The sequence below is a fragment of the Protopterus annectens genome, chromosome 4.part0, assembly GCF_019279795.1.
Source record: "Protopterus annectens isolate FY-2018-M chromosome 4.part0, PAN1.0, whole genome shotgun sequence".
In the NCBI taxonomy this organism is placed as follows: Eukaryota; Metazoa; Chordata; order Ceratodontiformes; family Protopteridae; genus Protopterus; species Protopterus annectens.
In genome coordinates this window covers 715,188,757-715,211,840 of record NC_056733.1, presented here as the reverse complement: position 1 = coordinate 715,211,840, position 23,084 = coordinate 715,188,757, and the positions used below count along the sequence as shown (strand labels likewise).

Below are 23,084 nucleotides of genomic sequence, written 5' to 3'. Positions count from 1 at the left end.
CATAAGATCAAAGTCAGACAAAAGTTTTATACATTAGTCTAATTCACGTAAAAGGTTAACAGAACAACATTTTAAAACAATAAGTAGAATGAAATTCTATTGACAGGCCTTACTGACTGACTATAAACGTTTTATAGGGGACAGGACAAAAATAAAAGGCAAATTAGGGACAGCTGAGAGAAATTTGCATGACAGCATTGTCATTTTCATTCACAGATAGCCCCCCATACAAGTGACAACAGAGCTAGCACTGTGCCTCTCAACCTCATAGCACAAGAATTCTAGACAAATAAAAAATAAAGTCCACAAAGGCCTAAAATCACAGACAAGTTTCATGTATTTCTCTTGTAAACTTAGAAGATTGCTATAATAGTAGGTTTTGCATTAGTATTTTCTGAAGGATATGAAGTCCAAAACACAGTTTTCATATGCACGTAAAAAACTGCAAAAGACAAACTCATCAAAATCTAGGGATGCTTTATCGAGCCCAAAACTTTCTCACTGACAAACAATCTCCACGGCAATACCAAAGTTTGCTCTGAGATACTACACAATGGTACCTCCTATACTAAGCCAACATATATTGCCAACATACTGGCTGACAGATTCAGTGTCAACTTTACCCCTCTCCCCTCCCAAAGGACCAATCACAATACTGGAGGAATGCCAGGCACCCAGCATTACTGCAGCACAGGTTAAAGCTGCATTGTCCAAGGCCAAGACTACAACTTTCATGAGACCCGACAATATTCCTGAATGTATTCTACATGGACTACAAAGTGAACTGGCACCACATCTGTGTGACCTGTTCAATCACAGCCTCACCTCAGGCTTTGTCCCCCTGTTCAATCACAGCCTCACCTCCGGCTTTGTCCCTACAGAATGGCGGACTGCTACAGTCATCCCCGTCCATAAAGGGGGAGCGACTACAGACCCTGGGAATTATCACCCCATTAGCCTGATGAGTATGATATGTAAAGTTATGGAACGTATCATCATGGATCTGATTAACAAAGATATAGGGAATCGCCAAACTCTAGATCCCATGCAATTTGGTTTGTGAAAGGTAGATCATGCCTGCTTAACCTGGTTGACTTCTCTGAGTCAGTCACCAGAACTGTGGATGACGGCAAGGCAGTTCATACAGCCTACCTCGATCTGGCCAAGGCCTTTGATACCATTCCCCACTCAGGAATTATTGATAAATTCACAAAACTAGGCATCAACCCCTATATCACTAGGTGCATTGCAAATTGGCTCACAGATAGAGCCCACAGTGTGAAAGTAGTGGACTCCAAGTCAGACTGCTGATGAGTCACGAGTGGAGTCCCACAGGGGATCGGTCTTGGGTCCTCTCCTGTTTGGCATCTAGTTCTCAGAAGTCCAGGCCAACACAGAGGGACACTGGCTGACCAAGGTTGCAGATAACTGCAAGCTGGGAGCCATTATTAGCTCCCCAAGTGATTTAGACATCCTACTGAAAGGCCTCACTGAGACCAATGACTGGTGGCAAAACCATGGCCTTAAGCTTAATGCCAAAAAATGCATTGTCATCCCCTTTGGGAAAAACTCAGTTCCCACTCATTACCACATCGATGGGAGCTCACTGAACACTGAAGGCATTATAAGAGATCTGGGGACACAGGTTGACAGCAACCTCTCCTTCAACCACCACATTGCCACTGTGGTCAGAAAGTCCTTCTATGTGGCACATCTCATGACTAAGGGTTTTGCATCCAGGAAGAAAGAGGTCATCATCTCTCTCTCTGCTCTTCCCTCATTAGGTCAGTCATCGAGTATTTTATTTATTTTACATTTGTTGACCGGGATGGTCTAACTGGATGCATGTCCATTTGCAGTAGAGACCCGGGGAGAAAAGCTCCAAGAAGTTACATTAGTACAACTATTCAGGTAAAGGTTATTATACAGATACAAACTTAAGGTTTCAACAGTTCAAAAATGTACACAGTTTAAACATAAATTTAGGTAAGAAGTTATGGTACAGATACATGCTTAAATTTTCAGCAATTGCAAAAAAACTTGCACAAATTGTATAGAAATTGTTGGAAGCATTAGATGAGGTATTTTACACTCTATTTACAAAAGACATGGCTATACAAGTTAAATTAGCTGTAAAGGGTAAGATATGTCTTTGTAAAGGATAAGTAATAGGTGAATACTGACAAAAGTCAGAGCAGATAGAAGGTCTATAGCAAGAGAGAGAGAAGGGAGCCAGATATGATTAGTCTGGATTTGAACAGGGACATAACCAATGGGTTTTTAGATAGAATTTCAGATTGTGCTTACAAAGTGCAAAAGAAGACAGCGATGTAAGTTCGTAAGGGAGTTGGTTCCAGTTGTTTCCCACTGCATTAGAGAACAAGGCATCTTCTGCCATGTTATTAGATTTACATGTTGATACAAGTAGTTTATTAGATTATCTTAATGTTTTGAGGTTTTTATATTGGGTAATGAGGCTGGAAAGAATTGGGGTATTAGTGGGTTGGTAGAGGGTCTTGTGGGCAGTGGTGAGTTGGTTATAGTGAATCTGATTCTAGAGCTCTAGCCCACCTAATTCTTTCAGGTTATAGCAGTGATGGGTCCTGACAGGAGAAGCAGTGACAAATCTGGCAATGTTGTTATACGAGTTGGTCAGCTTGTTCAGGTTATATTTTGACAGGTTTGTATATATGGAATAAGCATAGAGAAGTGTGGAGATAAGGTGGGAGTGGGCAATAGTGGTTCTAGTTAGTGGGGAGAGAAAGGGTTTAATCCTGTAAAGAGATCCTAGTTTCTTGTTAACAGTTTTTTTGGTACTGTTGATGTGGGTATCAAAGTTCAGGTTGTTATCAATAGTTACCCCTAAAAGTTTAGTTGTTGGATCAGGAGATATGAGTATACTATTGTTGGATGAGATTGAGAAATTGAGTGGGAGTGACTTCCTGGTAGGAGTAAAGAGCAAGAGCTTGTTTTTTGGGGGGGTTCAAGAGGAGGCAGCATTGTAGAAACCAGTTCTCTGTTATATTAAACATTTTTTTGGGTTAGAGTCTGTAGTTGGGATTGAGATTTAGCTGAGCAAATTATTGTCGAATCATCTGCATATTGTATGCAGTTAGTTTGGGGAATAGCTCGGTTTAGATCATTGAGTATAATGCCCCATTTGGCATGTACCTCACTAGACACATGCAACAGCTTGAAATGCCACAAAAGTACCTCATGAAGAGGATCCTAGGCCTTAAACACATGTCCTACATGGACAGACATAAAAAAATCCAGCTATTCTCTGTCTCATATCGTCTACTAAGAGGTAATCTCTGCTTGATTTACAAAGACATGTCTGACTCAGCTCTGTTAGAAATGCTACATCTAAAGAAATTCCAATCTCTCCATACCACATGCTCCAGAGACTTCAACCTTACTACCACAATCAACTGAACATGCTGGAGGGACAGGTTGATAACACAGAAACTGCCCATGCTCTGGAATAGACTTCCTATACATGTTAAGCAAAGCACCTCACTGGTCCTCTTCAAGAGAAATTTTGATGAGTGAATGGGAAATAGAAAGTTCACCGTGGGGATCACTCCAGTAGCTCTACTTGATAGAGGCACTGGGAACTAATGTCGGGTGGCACGATGCCAGGGCATGTCTATGGGCTAGGCTAGTAAAAGCTCCAGGGCCATTAGCCTAGTACACACCTATGAACCTATGAACCTATGAACTAAAGCTACACTTGCTACTATGTATCTTCTCCCCACACTTCTATATGGTGCTTCTATCCTTACTATCCTTCAGGCATCACAAAAAATTAAAACTTGAACAATGCTATAACAAAGTGACTAAATTTCCAGCAAATACCTTTCAGAACCCACCACTGTATAGCACTAAAAAGCTTAAATTGGTTATAAAATCCCCATCAACTAACATATACACAGCTTGTCGCCACCTATAAATTATCTAGACTCCATCTGCTTGTCAAGCACATTCTACACAGCTATGTTCCCAGTTGGTCATTATGATCTGTAGTTGTACTATATCGCTAAGACCTGGAACTCCTTATCTATGTCCATCAAGTCAGTATCCTCCCTCCCATCCTTCAAAACTATTCTGAAAGACTTCCTAGCTAAAAGCTGGTTCTGTTCTTGCTCAACACCAGGATAAACTATATCCCTAAATATAAAGAAATGTATTTAACATTTGTTTATTAGAAAGGCTGACTGGGAGAGAGCCTATTTTCAGCAGAGGCCTGTCAAGAAACATTCCAGGTGCATGTCTTTGGAATGTGAGAGGAAACTGGAGCACCTAGAGAAAACCTACACAAATGCAGGGAAGACATACAAATTCCACATAGAAGGCAACCCAGCTGTGAATCAAACCAGAGTACCTCTTGCTGTAAGGTAACAGCACTAACCACTGTACCACTGCATTACCTATTCATACCTTATATCTCCTTAACTCAGTCTTCTTCACCCACTTCTTTACTTACATCATTTTCTCTCCTCTAACTTTCTCTCTAAATATACCATAAGCCTGCTTTTTTGCTCATTTTGCATTACATATCATGTTTGTTCATTTTATACTAACTTATCTTTAGTTTCTCTATAAAATGGCTAAAATTTCTCAAACTATTAAATCTTTAACACATAACTTGTATCTATTATTAACCAATGTTTTCATTTTATGTCTATTTTGTATTACTTTTAAAGACTGTAGTGTAAAATTATTGTTCTTAGAATGTTTCATAATAGTTTGGAGTTTTTCTCACTGTGCCTTCACTGAAAACGTGCTACTACCCAGTTGGACTTTCCTGGTAATAAAATGTCAATAAATAACTATGTCTGTCATTATTTAGTAGCTTCCATCTTAGTTAATTTGCCAAAAACATACAGAACATACGAGGAGCAGACCAAAAATATGAGGCAAAAATCTGGGCATTCTATAATATTCAACAGTTAAGAAAAATGCCTACCACAGTGACACCTTTATTACCTGAAACAAGTCTGTGGTGTGGTGTTGCACGTGTGAACGCAGTAAAGCTCATAAGTATAATAACATACCTTTGCTGTAATGTTTAAATACTTTTTTTGTTAATATACACTAAATATAAAAAATGTTCTCATCATTTAAGAGTGTAGTAGTCTGTTACAGTCAACATACAGCTAACAAAACCTAGTTAGCGATGTTGAATGTAATCAAACAATAGCCTGGACAACCTAGGATAGTATACTGGGTAGTCAGACAGCCATTGGCCCCTTGGAACAGAGGGCTCTAGGTGGCCTGCATAATGAGTTTATGATAATATGTCACTGTTTGCAGCCTTCTATGAACTTTGTTACCCGGAGGTCTTCACTCTATAAAGATCTGAGAAGTAAATACCAAAACATAGATGTCCCAGTACCAATGGCATGCAAATAATTCTTGTTCTCCCTTCCAAACTTCTATATTTCATTTTGATGTACTGTACACATTTTTTAATTCAAAATAAGATGCATTTAATCCATAACAATACTTTAATTTATACAAGGTAATCTACTTTATTATATTTATATATTAAATTAATTTATCTGCTTATTCACATAGCAGTACTACATTATCAAAAGAAAGCACATAAGTACAATCAGGCCAGAGAAAGTTGTCTTTGAAGTGTACCTTAAGATGTCAATTTAGTGCCCTGTGACCAGGAGAATTGCATTCTGTAATGAAATACAACTAGTAAAGGCGATGCCATAGCCTGACCAGTAGCCTGCTAAACCAGAGACAAAAACTGGAGTATAACAATGTAAATACTGGTATTAATGATTACTGCAGATAAAATGACTAATATTCCTTCATTACTTTCTTTTAATCAAGACTGGATTAACACTGTATTTCTGCCAACAAACCGAGCTAGACTAAAGGAAGGACATGAGTATGTAACCCATATACTGCGAGAACTTGACATTCCTTTCTTGAACCGCCATGCTGCTCTGTATCTGTGGGCTGATTTTAGGAAGGTATGTTTAACTTAAACTTACTATGTATAATAATAATTCTATATGTATATCGATATAGGTGTGTGTGTGTGTGTGTGTGTGTGTGTGTGTGTGTGTGTGTGTGTGTGTGTGTGTGTGTGTGTGTGTGTGTGTGTGTGTGTGTGTGTGTGTGTGTGTGTGTGTGTGTGTTTGCTATATATGTGAATATCTATATCTGTCTATACACACACACACATATATATATATATATATATATATATATATATATATACACACACACACACATGCACACACACACACACACATGCACACACGCACACACACACACGCACACACATACACACACACGCACGCACACACACACACAAACACACACAGATCCCATATATATATATATATATATATATGCGTGTGTGTGTGTGTTTATAACTTAAATATATATTTCTTTGACAATGGCATGAATGAACTTTAATCAAACAATGAAAATGCAAGGGGCAAGCACCACCTATAGCTCATTTATAATACAATAGCTGACCGCATCAAGGGTTTTTGACTGGCATATAATTCTTTTAACAGCAATACTCATATCTTGAAATTTAAAGAGATGATTTATGCAAACTTTCTAAATTGCACTTTTTGTGCATTTGTATGTGTGTGTGTGTGTATGTGTGTGTGTGTGTGTGTGTGTGTGTGTGTGTGTGTGTGTGTGTATGTGTGTGTGTGTATGTGTACGCACACATGTGTGCTTGTGTGTTCATATGTGTTTGTGTATCTGTATGATGTTTTTTGCTTTTTTATTGAATGCAGACCAACAATTATGCTTTCATCCATGTCACTTTCATTCAATGCAACAGTTATGACGACGCATCTTACCAAAAGAAAATGTATTTTCACACTCTATACTTCCCCCTCCCATAATCAGTATGGGGTGGGTGTACAGTGGGCATACCATAGGACTTTCAGTCATCTCTGTGAATTTATTTTGTGATGACAGATATTTATTCTTGTAACAGTTAATCATTGTCACGATACTATAAATGCTCACACACAGAATCCATACAAAAATATATGCTCTTAGCATTGCGTAGGGCAAACAGAACACTTTGAACACAATCAGCAAATAACGTAATGTTTATGACATTACTTCATGTGTACAAATTAATTTATTCTAGTACTCTGGTGAAAATCTGAATTAAAGTAACACTTTGAAACATTGAAATGTAAAACTCTTTGTGTCAGAAATTAGGTAATTGCTTAATTAGTACAAATAACATATGTTTTTGAGTTTCACTGCATTCTTCTTTACTGTCATTCCAGGGAATATATGACAAAAATAAATCAAAAGAAACAGACAAAGTACTGTTATTCAAAGAATTGTACAGAATAAGTGGTGATATGATGCAATCTAGTAAAAGGGACTTTTTGAAATAACAAAATGTGATTCTGTTGCATATTAATCCCTATTTTCTTGAACAAAAACACTGTTAAGTGATCTTCATAAACTTAATAATAAGTTACTGTTTAGCACAATTTTCAGAATTAATCCATCTTCCCTGCATCACCTCCTTCCACCTCTGTCCTAGAAAAAAATCACCAAGTAAAGATGCAGATAAGCCTTTCTCTGACTCCCCTGGAACAATACTGCTAGCCTTCAAACAGAATATTTTTTGTGGGGGGCAGCTTTTATACACACAGAACTTACAATGAGCTCATACTGTAAAGAAAAATGTTTCTGTTAAACAGTGGAGCCACTCATGGAGTAAGAAAGCAGGACTACCCCAACTGTTCTGGAACTAAACTGTTAGTTTTCAGTCATTACTTTTTCTCTGGCCAACCCCTGCACACCTAGAACTTACAAATAGCTTAAACTCATATCAAAAGAGCAGACCAAGTAAATGATAAGCATTGTCTCAGAAAAATTGTCTTTCATAACACAACTCACAGCTAATGATTCCTAAACTCCAATGTATTCTTGTTCATCCTGTGTCTCCAAAAGTGCTCTTAGTCCTTCAGGTAACTGGGAATACGTCCCCCCACCAACTTGTAGCTGCAGTTTGACTCACAGTTCCATTAATGCTTTTCTGGTCATAGCTTCAGAGTCAGCAAATCATGCTGTATACTTTGCTTTGTTTTTAACTTTTCCCTTTCTACCACAGCTTGCTAGACTAATGATACTTGTCTGGATAATAGCTGTTAAGAGTTCCTACTTACTAACTTAATCTTTCTCACAAGGGCAGCAACTATTTTTTTTCTTTATTTTATCTTTGTGAACAGTGATACCTGCTTCCACTTATCTGCTTCACTCTCCACTCAGTCCCATCTTCCCAGTTCTCATCCCATCCCACATCATTTAATTAACATTTGGCTTGCTTCTAACCATCTGGAAATACTAAGCTGATATAAGTATATTTTTTTGCACTTGCTATAACTGTTTCACTGTTAATAACTCTGAGCTGCCTTGATTTATTATCACTGTTTTTCTGCCTGCATTGTTTGCGTGTTACTGTACTGCTCTTAGCTTGTTGATTGCTTTGCCTCTGTTCTGATATTTACTACTGGTCAATAGGTTTTGTGTTTTTATCTTATTGGCCTCTGGTTTTAACTTTAGAAAAGTCTTTCATCTTGCTGGTATACAAGAATTTGCTCAGAGCTTCTGTGCACTTGTGGCTACAAGATTTGGCTTGCTTATAAAAATCCGGAAATGCTAAGCTGATATAAGTATATGTTTGCACTTGCTATAACAGTTTCACTGTTAATAACTCTGAGCTGCATTTATTTATCATCACTGTTTTTCTGCCTGCATTGTTTTCTTGTTACTGTACTGCTCTTAGCTTCTTAATTGCCTTGCCTCTGTTCTGATATCCTTTTCCATTTTATTTTTCCCAGCCATGCTCCCACTTGTTGTTGTAGTCATAAAACCTGGTGGCTTTTGAGTTGCCCACCTCTACTATAAATTTGACATTGGACAATCTTCCCAGTCCTATCACATCAGCTTATTCTACTGAGTACAGTGAGATCATTTGGAAAGGCCCACCCCATTAGTTTCTTAACCTTGAATTATCTTCTGTTTCCTTCCTTACTACTTAACAAAAAATACATGCTATTCAGCTCCTTTTATTGTATTGTGTCTCTTCCTACATTATTAATTTTCTTTTCCTACTTTATTAATTTATTTTGTTTTAGCTGCTTGTTCTTAACCTTGTTCAATTGCATTTATTCTGCTGCATTTATTACTGCTCATTAATAACTTGTTATTCTAAGCCTCTTAGTTTTGGTTTAAGAACTTGGGCTTCAGGACAGTTATTTTACATTAAGAAGGTTTGCGGTCTGCAGTCTTTTGGGAAGAGAGGGTCGCCTTTGCCCTTCTGAGCTGGGAATTGCTGAGTGAAGGCTTATTGTGTATTTGTTCTTGTTAAAGCATTTGGATTTCAAACCAGTTATTTTACATTAGGAAGATTTTTGGTCTAAACTACTGTGGCAGGAGAAGAGAGCCTACATCCTTCTAAGCTGGGAAATGTTTGTTGAAGGCTCATTCTGTCTGTTATTCTGAAAGTGTCTTAGTTCTGGTTTAAGCACTTGGGCTCCAAACCCAAATGTGTTGCACCTGTTGTGTTAAGTGTCTTTCTTCTGGTTTAAGCACTTGGGTTCCAAACCAGTTATTTTACATTAGGAAGTCATATGGTCTAGCCTCTTGTGACAGGAGGGGATAGTGTACACACTTCTAAGCTGGAAATTGCTGGTCAAAAGCTCATTGTGTTTGTTATTCTGAATGTGTCTTAGTTCTGGTTTAAATACTTGGGCTCCAAGCCAGTTATTTTACATTGGGAGAGTTGAGGACTGGACTCATGTGGCAGGAGAGTGTGGTCTATAACCTTCTAAGCTGGGAATTATCAGTGAAGTCTTATTGTGCCTGTTATTATAAGTGTCTTTATTATGGTTTAAACACTTGGGTTCAAAACCAGTTACTTTACATTAGGAAGACTTGTGGTCTAAACTCTTGTGGCAGGAGAGGATAGCCGACACCCTTCTAAGCTGCAAATTGCTGGTTGAAGGTCTCTTGTGTCTGTTATTCTGAAGCATCTTAGTTCTGACTTAAGCTCTTTAGCTCCAAAACTAATTGTCTTACATTGGAGCTGTCTGCGTTCTAGACTCTTCTGATGGGAGAGTGTGGCCTACATCCTTCTAAGCTGGGAATTGCTGGTTTATTGCTGTTTTATTTAAACTGTTTTTTCTGTTGTGACTGTGATTTTATGCACTTTGAATTTTTAATACTGCTGCATTTTATAGCATAGGCCAGTTCAGGCTTGCTGTATCTAGACTTGAGCATTAAAACAAGCTCTTCACTGACATACTGAAAGAACCGAGGCATCCATTGCTTCCAGCTAACTATAAGTACCAGTTTTTGTTCAACTATTGCACTTTTAATTTGTAGTTGCATTCTACTGTCTGTTTGAATTGTCTGACTTGTTTTTTGCCACATTTTACGGTGTACTTTACATTTGCATAGTAGTTCTGTAGCATTGGCCAGTTCCAGGCTTGCTGTTTCTGAGTCTGTTTTGAAACTTCTTAGCATCAAATTCAAGCCATATTTGTTGGTGAAGGCCCTTCTGCACCCTTGTTGGAGGAGAGTGCTGTCTGGGTCCCATCGAATCGGGGATGATTGTACTAGATCTCACAGACAGCATCCTTATTGGCTAGTTAGAGTTAAAAAGGTTATTTCTTGTTTTATTTAAGCCCCACATTTGCTCTTGTTTGTGTGTAGTGTACTATCATACACTACAGCATAGCAGTGGTTACTGCTGTTAGTTATAGATGCAAACATTTTACTTGTTAAATTTTCCCTTAACACTTTGCTTGTAGTCCTCCAGAGGTTTTTCATGGCCCTGCCCTACTGTCAGGTAGAACACTAAGCCTAGCCTCAGAGTGCCAACATACCTCTCACCCAGTAGCCATTCTTAACTGTGACCTCTATTCCTGACCATATAAATTTAACTAACACTATGGACAGACAATTTTCCACAGTTTCTCCAGCCAGCTTGGTTGACATGGGCATCCTGAGGCAATGTCGCAACTGCATCATGTTGACTGACAACTCTCTAATCCTAATCCACACAAACTCAACCTGTGAGAGATGCAACTATACTAAGAACTTTGAAACAATGCACTCTCACACACCAATCAATACATATGACAACGAACGGGTTTTCAGCATGCACACCTCACCTCCTTCTCCACCCAAACACATATCACACATACCTACTACATATGCAGAGGTCATCACCAGAAAAATATTTAAACACCAGAGACCTCCCAAACACAAGCACACTACACATAATACTTCCTCTACAGAACACAATGCACATAATAGCTCATGCATCAGTGTTTCAGCTGTCAAGCCCTTAAGGCAAAAGACAAAAAACAAGCATATGAGTCATAGCAGCTCCATCATGAGACATGCAGATGTCCCTCTCACCAGAATGGACAAGGAAAAGGTCATGGTCAGCTGTCTGTCAGGTGCCAGGATACACCATCTCACACATGCACTCAAGTCTCTCAACAACAGGTACTGTTATGACTCCATCATAGTCCATGTCGGTGTGAATGACTTGAGATGCACATCTCTGGACAATATGAAGACAGATATGACTGAGCTCTTGGATTATGTGTCTCAGATTGGTATGTCCCTAGACTTAAACAGCATTTACCTTCACCTAGGATGATGCCTCACTACAAACAGAAAATGATTGACTTCAATAATTGGTTCAGTTTCTGATGTAATTCTAAGGAGATCCAGTATCTGTTAGCCTGTGGTGACATGATCGACAGACCTCAATGCTTGTCAGAGATGGTCTTCATCTGTCATCCCTGGAAATTCAGCTACCAGATAGGGCTCTTTCCTCCCCCATAGTGCCTTTTTTATGCAGTGTCTCAAGGACAAAATTCCCATCATAAAAACTCCATCTAAAATCAACCTCAAGGTTATGCTGCTAAACACTAGGAGTCTTAACATGAAACTGCACTTCCCAGAAGTAGTCTTCACCTTAAAAGACCCAGACATTTGTGCTGTCACAGAGACCTGGTTCAAGGCTGTGAAGCGCACACTAGCCATACCAGGTTACACCTCCTTCCACATGTTCAGATCAGAAAATGAAGGCATGAAAACTAAAGGAGGCAGTGTATCAATATTAATTAAAGATAAATATACCTCCAGATTGGTTAAACAGTATGTTTCCCTGGAGATACTTCAGGTGCAATTAACTGTTGGTAGGACACCCTATTCTAGTCATTACCAGATACAGTACCTACTCCATGAATCAGGACACCCACTCTGCCTATTTGTGTCTACTTGAGTCTATCAAGATACATCCGAGCACTATGGTTTTGGGTGACTTTAACTACTCATCCATTGACTGGGTAAATTACACGTACTCAAACTCACTTGCCCAAAGGTTCCTTGACTTTGTTAACTCTAATGCACTCGACCAGCTTACTGAAACCCCCACAAGGGGTGCCAATATCCTGGATCTGGTGCTTACCAATATGGGGGACCACTGTAGCCCCTTCACTGTGTGGTATTCCATGGTGAGAACTGACCACAAATCAGTCTAATTTGAAGTAGCTATCACACCTCACCCCCCCCCCCCCCAGCATCAACTAAACTAAAAAATTTCTCCAAAGCAGATTATAACCTGTTACAGGATGGTATAAATATCTTCACTGCACCCCCCTCCCCATGGAATTGGTATCTATGCTGTGTTGTATACCAGTGCTTTATATAAACACATGTGTAACTGCATTGACTCAGCTGTACCTGATAGAATAAAAGCAAACTCTTCAAGTAAGAGCAAACCTGCCTGGTGGACAACTGCCATTAACAGGCTTTACTATAGTAATAAGAAATTGCTGTCTAAGAATAAGAGGGAGTGAACCCTAAACTGGAAACACTCCCTCCTCAGCTTAAACAAGCAAATAAGACTTCTTGTCAAGTCTTCCAAAGCAAACTAGGAGTCCAAATTAGCTTCCTCAACTAAGGACAACCATAAGGCATTCTTTAGTTACATCTGAAACCTAAAAGGAAAGACCCAGATTTGTTCTGAGCTGGTAGCTAATGATACCACATATACTGAGCCTGTGGACATAGCTAACCTGTTTGCCAACAGGTTCTGTGAAAATTTCACACTCCTGCCCCCACCACACGTATCCCATGACACCCCTACCACTTGCTCCCTACCTTGTATCTCTAAAGAGCAGGCTGTAAACACCCTCTCTAAGGTCAAAAACACAGCATCTGTGGGACCTGATAACATCTCAGGCTGTGTCCTACATGGGCTCCAACAAGAACTGACAACACCATTGGGTACTCTTTTCAATCATAGTCTAAGAACTGGCTACATCCCAGCTGAAAGGAAAATGCCACCATTCTTCCCTTGCGCAAAGATGGTGCTTCCACTGACCCCAGGAACTATAGACCTATTAGTCCGACTAGTCTTATCTGCAAGGCCATGGTGTGAATCATCATGGACCTTATCAACAAATATATAGGCAATCTCCAAACACTTGACCCTACTCATTTTGGATTTGTCAAAGGGAGATCATGCCTGTTAAACCTGGTGGACTTCTTCAAGACAGTCACCAAGGCCCTGGATGAGGGGAAATCTGTGCATACAGCCTACTTAGACTTGGCCAAGGCTTTTGACACTTGGGCATCATTGACAAACTCACCCAGCTAGGTATCAACCCTTATATCATCAGATGGTTCACTAACTGGTTCACTGATAGAACAGATATAGTCAAAATAGGGGAATCCACTTCCAACTGCAGACCTGTAACCAGTGGTGTTCCACAGGGATCAGTCCTGGGACCTCTACTGTTTGGAATCTATTTCTCCGAAGTACAAGCAAAAACTAAAGGTCTGTGGTTGACAAAGTTTGCTGATGACTGCAAACTGGGAGCAGCCATAGAATCTCCAAATGATATCAACATCCTGAAAGAGGTTCTAACACCAAAAATTATTGGTGCCAAAGTCATGGCCTTAAACTCAGTGCAAAAAAAAAATATTATCCTCCCTTTTGGTAAGAGCAATGTTCTTGCCAACTAAAACATCAACAGCAATACCCTAAGTATGCACTCAGTGGTGAGAGACCTCAGCATACAGGTTCACAGCAAATTTACCTTTTTTCACCATGTTTCCACAGCAGTAAGAAGGGCATTCTATATAGCTCATCTCATAACTAAGGGCATTGCCTCCAGAAGTTATAACCTCCCTGTACTCTTTCCTCATCAGGCCAATAATTGAGTACATCTTCTTTTTTGGTGTGTACCTTTCCAAGCACCTGCAGCAGTTGGAGAAACCACAAAGGTTCCTCATAAGGAAAATTCAAGGTTTTCAGCATCTGTCCTATGTGGATCATCTGAAATCACTGTCAATTTATTCTGTTTCATACAGACTACTTAGAGGCAATCTCTGTCTGGCATATAAGATGATCCTGGACCCCGCTTTATTGCAAATGCTGCATATCCACAAATCAGATAGTACACGGATTGCTCGCTTGACAGACCTTAACCAAGTATGTGACATTAATAGAACCTGCTGGAGGGACAGATTTACTTCCCAGAGGTTACCACACCTTTGGAACAGACTCCCACTTCATGTCAAACAGAGTACCTCATTGACCCTCTTCAAACACAATTTGGAAGATTGGATAGGTAACCGTAAATTCACCCCAGGGGATCCACCTGTCTCCCTTTTGGACACAGGCATTAGGTGCTGATCATTGAAATAAGGGTAGAACTTAGCTAGGCTTGTAAGAATCCTAAGGCCATTAGCCTAGTAACTTCCTATGATCCTATGAATAGCTACTGCCACCAACAATCATGCAATAACGGCTCATGGCTATTCAGAAATGAGCACACTGATCGGACAGCCCAACCAACATGCCAGTTGTAAATCGACCATAAACCAATAGAAAAAAGTCCAGCCACTGAAGTACCAGTGAGTGTCCAAACTTTATCAGTATATGCTGAGGGACAGAGTAAAGTAAAACAGAAATGAAGCACATTCTGCAAAACTAAACAAACAGAAATCTACGCAATTTCCCTTACATTTTTGTGCTGCCCCTCATAAAAACGGGTTTGTATTTTTTTAAACTGTTAAAAAAATAAATAGCAATGGAAATTCTGTTTCTTTCATTGCTTTTCCTGCACTGCACTGATGTACTGTGTAAGTTCGGGAATGTAAGTACATCAGTCTAGACAACAAGGAAGAAGACTGAAGTGCCGTTATACAAAAACATTATTTAAGAAAGGTAAGCAATTTCGTTCTTCAGTAATGTACCAGTATAATAACAGTAATCCACTCCTGTTTGTGGGTATATCAGGATGATTGGCTTTGTCTTGCTCTCATGATCAAACTGAACCATCCGGGGATATTTGTACAGTAAGTAGTTAATGCCTTTCTCATTACGTAGATGGCACTATTTGTTTTTTATTACTTGATCTAGACTAATATCTTTGCATTTTTGCTCACTGTCTGTGTCACAAGTGTTTATTGTAAATGTTTAATTTTCTATAACCTTGCTTTAAACTGTGGAGCTTTTCTCCCCGGGCCTCCACTGAAAATGGACATTGATCCAGCTGGACTAGCCCGGTCAACAAATGTAAAATAAATAAAAATAAATAAAACCCTGATATATCCACATACAGTTGTGGATTATTGCTTAATTATCCCAGCTGCAGTAGCGTTTATTCATTCACATCACAGTTTCTTCATTAAATTTCCCTACTTTAAATCTACATTATTGACTGTAGTTATCCTCTATATCCTAAAAAAAAATCAAATAAATGTATCTTTCAATAAATGTGTACCTCTAATCTAATCTGTTTACCCTTATTTCCACTTGCATATTTCATTTTCTTTCCCTTAATTCATTCAAAGTCAGTATTACTCTAATGCATTGCAAACGTGCGTATCAGGTATTGGAAAACATCATAGTTACAAATTAATCTTTAACTTTTCTTTTTACATTTCATTTAATATTCTTTCACCTTCTTCAGCTGTTGGTTGCATGAAAGGTTACAGCTTATCTAATCAGCTAATAAATAGAAGCAATTGCAGCAGATTAGGTTGTATCTTTTCCCTCCACCACTTTCACCTTTAACATAATTTCACGTTAAATCTAACGTCTTATTTCTTCACTTTCCTAAACTCTTGGATCACACTCTCTTTTCCTTGCCATTTATGTCAGCAGAAGCATTTTTGAAACTACATACCACAGTGTTACATCCTTACTTTGCACACTGTCCCTATAAATATAAAATGTTCTGTCTTGGAATTAACATCAATATATTTTTTTATGTAATTAACACTCTGCTCAACATCTGGCTATTAACCAGTATTTCTTTGCCCTCTTGATGCGTTAGTTTAAGCTCAACCTGTTAACCGATATTTCCTTCCCTTCCTGATGCACTACTTAGAAAACAGTCTAGTGACAGCTCTTAATGCTTTTCACATAATTTCTTTGCACATTTATTTTACTAAAATCTGTCTTTTTATAAGCTTAGAATATAACCCTGCCTTTAAAATGCATCCCATAATTGTCCGTTCTTTCTCTGATAATATTGTAAGCACTCCTAGAAAAAGAGAATTGGCAGGATCCCCGTCTGTAGAAAAACAGTGTCAATAATGTCCACTTGTATTTTGCCATCAGTCATAATTCAGGATTTTCTCTTCCCAGTCAATTGAGGAAGACTTAGAGGGCAGAAATGCCATAGATATAAAAAGTTTATTTAGATATAGGAGAAAGCATTGGCTGACTTATGTCAACCTTCATGGAGAGAATTTCAGTTGACTTATGTCAGCCCTCATGGAGAGAATTTGCACATAAATTATCTGATAACTACTAAGTCAGCAAAATCCAGTTTGTAAAGGAAAAACAGATTGTCACAGTTTCATGTCATGTTACACACTTTCAAAGTCAAAGTCAAAGTAAACTTTATTGTTGATCAGATAGATATACACAGCAGTGCAAGCTGAATGAAATTACGTCGTTTTGGTCACTGTGCAAGACATGACATTGAGCACATAGTTTGAGTGACAGTAAGACTAACACACATACAGTAATAATTAAAATATTAACAGCACAATAAATTACCAGAATTGGACAGGAAGACATTAGACAATATTAGACTAGTAGGTATATTCTGATGAGAAAATAATAAGCCATATAGCTAGCACTAGCAATTTATCCACACTTTTCAGCAACATAATACCCAGTGACTTCAAGGGCTTGCTTTTCTCAAAAGCAGTCTTTGTAAACCCTGCTGTTTTCAACTTTACCACAGTTAAAGCTCCTGCATATATACCTTCCTAACATGGTTTTATATCAAATTTTATTTACAGATAAATGAGGAAGAAATCAGTTGCCAAGCTCTTAAAAACACTAGACACAAGGTCCTGCACAAAACATTCTTACTTTCTCCTTGCATTTCTATAAATGGTCATGATTCATAATGTTAAACTGTTCCCACATACCACATATCTTTAACCTTTTATTTCTGGTTCCAGTCTTTCTCAGTTTATTGAAGTTTGTATAAGACCACTGCCTACATTCCCAATTTAAAACTGTCCTCAGGAGTTTAGTCTAACTTCTTGACTGTGTCAAATTGCCAAAATATTTTAAAAAAACTAATATATGGCCAAATCATTGAACTTATCAATGGTTACGAACTTCTGACAGGTGCATAAAATGGTGTCAGATGACTTTAGTACCCTGGAAACCAGTTTACAAAGTAACAAATTCTGTATACAACAACATGAATAATGGACTATTTAATGGAGATACTTTAATGAATATGACATGGGCCATTGATGCTGAGTCATGAGTAGCATCTCAACAAGTTTGTATCAGTGAACTTTGGACCTAGTGTGTGTTTCTTGGTTCCATAGTTATATTTAGCAAGAGCACCTTTCAGATCCAACTGGCAACTCCATTTTAGGTATAGATGAACTTTAATAGAGTTCCTTAGGAGCACAGTCTGTCACCAATACCACTCTCTCTCTCTCTCTCTCTCTCTCTCTCTCTCTCTCTTTTTTTAACAGTCTTTCTTCAGACCTCCATACCCTTATTTTGACAATGTATACAGTTGACATCCTGCTCTATTTACTTTCTGTTGACAAATCACTCGATATTTTACAAGCTAAGCTTGAAATGGATTTTAATTACATATAGAATTGCATAACCCAAAATAATCTGACAGTGCAAGAAAAAACAAAAATGCTTTGATCTTGTTAATCCAGCCCAAAAGTACACAACCCCATGAAGACTTTAGTAAATGAACCAAAGGGACATGCAATTAACAAATTTTCAACACAAATACCAACACTTTTCATGGATGCAACACTGTCACTCAAAAAATAAATTCACTAAATCTCTACTACAGCAGTAACTAAAACTTAGTTATTATTACATTTACTTTTGCCTGAGGAAAGAAAAATATTCTCCAAAAACATAGTCCTAGCTGGAATATGCTCATCCTATCACCTCTTTAAGCTAGTCACCAATGCCATGTTACTTCAAATAACTGTCAATAAAGTATGTAATGTCTTCTTTTAGCAGACACTAGTATCTTCCTATAATGGGAAAGGCTGCTCAATTTCTTTCTTCTTTTTTATTCAAATTAATTAATTAACACATGTACCTCAACCTCAAAGCTTGCAAACAGAAACCTCTCTTATGACCATAAAACAAGTAACAATGAGGTTGCAACTCTGAAAATGCCAAATTTTGGGACAACTAATGGTGAAAGAGAATTTAGCAAAAATAGAGCTAGCCTGCCGAAAAAAAATCTTGTGGATGTATGATATAAATCCTTTCAAGCTTATCTCAGAAGCTTTCTTCTCATGGCTTATAAATTTAGTTGTTTTATAGACATTAGACAGAACAGTAAAACCAAGAATGTATCCCCTTTACAGAATTTTTTTTCTCCAGCTTGCATAGTCATCATCTAGCTTAAGTGCAATATCCTCTGACTGCCTGCTATAACTCCATCTTTTAACTTTTTCAACTTAATCTATATTTGTGCATTGCCATCTTTTTTAATGAGTGGGACAATAGTAGCACACCATTCAAACAGTTAAGTTACGCTTTCAGTCACACCAATCATACCAAGAGCTTTCTTTTGATTACGTTCTGCGTTTATTTTGGACAGTAATAGAAATTACATTCTTGTTGGTGAAGACAAGGTGTAGGGGATAATATCAGGTGTTATCTTTATCTGTACTGGTTCACTGCTAAGAAGACTAACTAACCAAATTGATCCACATTAATTTTACTTTGTCTGGTAATCAGCCCCATTCGCATGGCATAGCACTGCTGAGCATGTTATTTATGAATGCATGCATCTTCCATCGCATAAACTCAGAAATCTACACTTGGGTTTATCTGCAGTTCCCTGTATTTCTGCCTGTAGCTCTTGTGACTGCGGTCACTTCAAGATACTTGTCTAAGCAACACATAGTACTACTGTAATGTCATTCAGCTCCTGTGTCAATTCTTAAAAGTTTTTGATGTTCTATAAATCAAGCTTTGCTTGCCAGTCTGAGTTAATATTTCACATGGTAGTATAAGTCATTAAACCCTGGTAAGCTGCTTTTCTGAATACTTTTCAAAGTATTATTCTCTGCAGTTACTTTTTTCACTAGTTTAGTTCTACAAACTGCAGCAAACTGTCCCATTTTGCTGACATTTCTTATACCTTCTGCTATGTACAGCACGCTTATATGATTCAGTATTTTAATGATTACACCCTATGCATATGCCATGCTTATATTCACCCTGTTTCTCAAGCCAGTATTATTTTTTTACTGAATCTGATTTTTTTTTTTTGCATTTTATTTTCAGACACATCATTTATTGTATTCATTACTTCTTTATCAGTTCCCGGGCAATCTGAACTGACTTTTATAAAGTTAAATTCTCTTTTGGTAAAACATTTTTAGACACTGCAATATCAGCCAGCCAGTTACTATTCTGTTTCTAATTTTCTCATCTTTTGTCTGTTGAATCCCACAATTTTCAGGTCAGCCTGCTGGTACAGAGGTCAAAAAACCTGACTTGCAGCCTAGAGAATCTGAGTTTGGTTAGCATCTTAGTTACCTGGTAGAGCTGGTAGGGGGGATGGATATGTCCATCCTTTGGGGGGGGGGGGGTGTGAAGATAGTCACCGGCTGCAGCAGTCATTTAGAGGAAGGAGTTGGCCAGTGACCTGTGTGCATGTGTAAGGTTCACCAAACCACCAGTGGGAGGTAGACTTTAGTGACAAGTGCATGGAAGCATGCACTTGCAAAAGGGGAAGGCATTGTGGACTCATACAGAGATGCAAGTTGTGTATCCCTCTGTCTAGAAGAGGGGATAAGCAAATAAGTAAAAATGTCCTCATTACTTGGATTCCTGCAGGGACATAAGCAGCACTCCTGACTACTCAAATGATGGCTCCTCTTGCAGAGCTATCATCCTAGTTGATCGGAGAGTAAACTTCACCACTACAGACTGAATGGGTTCAAGTCCATTTGGGGGAGGTTTGATTGTCAGCACATGTGCAAGGGGTGTCATAATGATTGCAAAAAAAAAAAAAAAACAGCTTTCAAACAGTTCATATAAGCACCTGACAAAATGTTCAACAGACTCTATTAACATGAACATCTGAGAAAGCAGGCTTTCTCATGAATGGCACTTATTTTGTGTCACAAAATGTTCATTATTGAATCGTATGCAAAACTAACCCCCTTAAAAATGTAAATGAACTGTAAATGGCTTCTAATTTCTTTGCCCAAAGGATAAAGTAAATTGATAACTTGAATTTCTTCACTATTTTGTCTGGTTTGCTGCAGTTTAAAAGTGTGTAAATGTCTGTCTTCACAATGGCCAGGCAAATTGATCTGCAAAGCTGAAAGGTTTTGGTGGGTAAATGTGGCCAATTTTTGGTTAAATTACTTCCGGCTAGAAGGCTACTATTCAGTGATTGTTCTATTTTGCAAGGTAAACTGCATTGTTATTTTTTGATAAAAATGGCTTACACTGTGCTTGATGGCATTCACTTGTCTCTTCGGCCTAGTTTTCTGGTCTGAATGACACCTTTAAGTCATTTTCTGGAAAAACATCCCTATTCTAATACAATGTATCAATGAGAGCCAATAGTTACTCAGTAATCTTGTTCAGTAATGTTGTCACAATTTGAAACAAAAACACAAAATGGTAGCTTAGCAAAAAGGCATCTAACAGCTTCATCACCCATCTGTGACTCAACACCAACTGGCACACCAGACTCAGATTTTATGGGACTGTTAGTTGTTAAAGACACAGTCATACATCACATATACATCCACAGTAAATACATACAGAAAGCTGTAGGTACATTTTTCAATCACAAATGGTTAATAACCAGCTATCACAGAAATCTAAAATACAGAACATTGCAGCAAATTGCTGTATTCAGTTCTAAACATCTTTAGTAAATATTTTCCTTAAACACTAGAACATATAATAAGCAATGCAAAGATTAATAAAATTAAAAAAAAATAGCAATAAGTTAAGCAGTTTTCTTTAACAATACGTATTGTAAACACCTCACAGTCAGTTAAAAATGTCTAAAGATGAAAAGGCATAGCTTTGTCTTGCTTTTGTTGGCATTGTTAAATGAGGTTTCTTTTTGTTGACCATGAAGGGTAGTAGGGAACTGCAGTTAAAACATGATGGGTTCCACTTCCAGTTGTGCAAACACTTCTTTATATTCTGCAAATTTAACTATTAGCCCAGATAGGGGGTTGTATTATCTCAAAGGATTTGATGTACGTACTTGGTATGTGAGAGAGAATCTTACAATCATGGACGTAGACGAGTAGTTGAAGATGACCTTGGTTGCATACATCTGTGTGCATCCTCCGTGATACAAGACAGTACTGCTTTGAGAGAACCACAAGTTTAGTGAGCAATATATGAATAAAACCAATTAATATGGCACTTTCTAACAATCCATAAATTAAGTACTTTCATTCTGAACAGCCCTTTAACGTCTTTTTTTTCTTCTTCAGCTTTTTAACAGTTATGGGTAAAACATGTTTCTGTTCTTCCGAATGTTCCATTATTTTCCCTACTGAATTTACTCTGACAGTATTTATTTTAAATCTCATGTGTTCTGCCTTGTGACCTGAATATCAGCACAAAGGGTGACGAGCTAGTATTTCACTAAATCTACTTTTGCAGAATAGGATGCATAAACACCAGTTTAGAGTGCTTTGATTCCAGTTTGGATGGCTGTGTTTCAGAGTTCTCTGCCTTTCAGATGTGGTTTATGGAGTGGGATTCTCTGGTGTGGTGAGATAAATGTATTGATGCAAGGCAGGCCACATCTCTGCAGAGTTCTTTTCATCAGATACTGTGGTTCTAAAATACCAACATATGCTCCAATTCATAACAGACCACACTTGCAATAGAAAGGCTATTGATGTGGGCAGTGATGCAACAAACTTTAGCTGGAGTAAATGCTGTAACTGGGTGCAAACAATAATGGGAAGGTCAAAATATAATGAGCCTTCACTCATAGACAACCATATTGGCACTATACTTGGCCATGGGGTCTGATAAATATAAACTGCATATTCAGCAAAAATAAATAAATAAACAAACAAATAAATAAATACATTAAATAAAGAAAAAAGGTAGTTTAATAGACCATTATCACAGAAGGAGAATGACAGATTTGGAGATTATTGGAAGGGGCAAGTTATACAGTATAAAGAATCTCTGTAATTCTGCTTGGTGAAGTTTTATACCATTATAAAAAGAAATGCTATCTTTATGTATTACATGCATAATTCAATATTAACAACCCACTTTTTCTCATTTTTTACATAACATTGGGTTGTTGTGTCAACTGTTACCACCTCTCCTGATTGAATTCCACTCTCCTATCTTCTTCAAAAGTCATGCCTGGCTGTCACAGGTCATCTCTCAGGCAATCCATCCATCTCTTTGCTGGACACCCTTGTTTCCTCTTGCCTTCTTTCTGGCTGTCCCAACACTTCTTTTCCAGATTGTCATCTGCTTTCTTGCATGT

At 38.1% G+C, this 23,084-nt stretch overlaps 1 protein-coding gene across 2 annotated transcripts in view; it reads left to right on the top strand.

Moving 5' to 3' along the window:
* LOC122800138 (1-aminocyclopropane-1-carboxylate synthase-like protein 1) overlaps positions 1 to 23,084 on the top strand; it is a 505,362-nt gene that overhangs the window by 423,827 nt on the left and 58,451 nt on the right. For both annotated transcript variants that reach the window (XM_044069656.1, XM_044069657.1), the window contains exon 13: positions 5,851 to 5,993. In XM_044069656.1, coding sequence (XP_043925591.1) covers positions 5,851 to 5,993 — 143 coding nt within the window. The remainder of the gene's footprint in view (positions 1 to 5,850; positions 5,994 to 23,084) is intronic.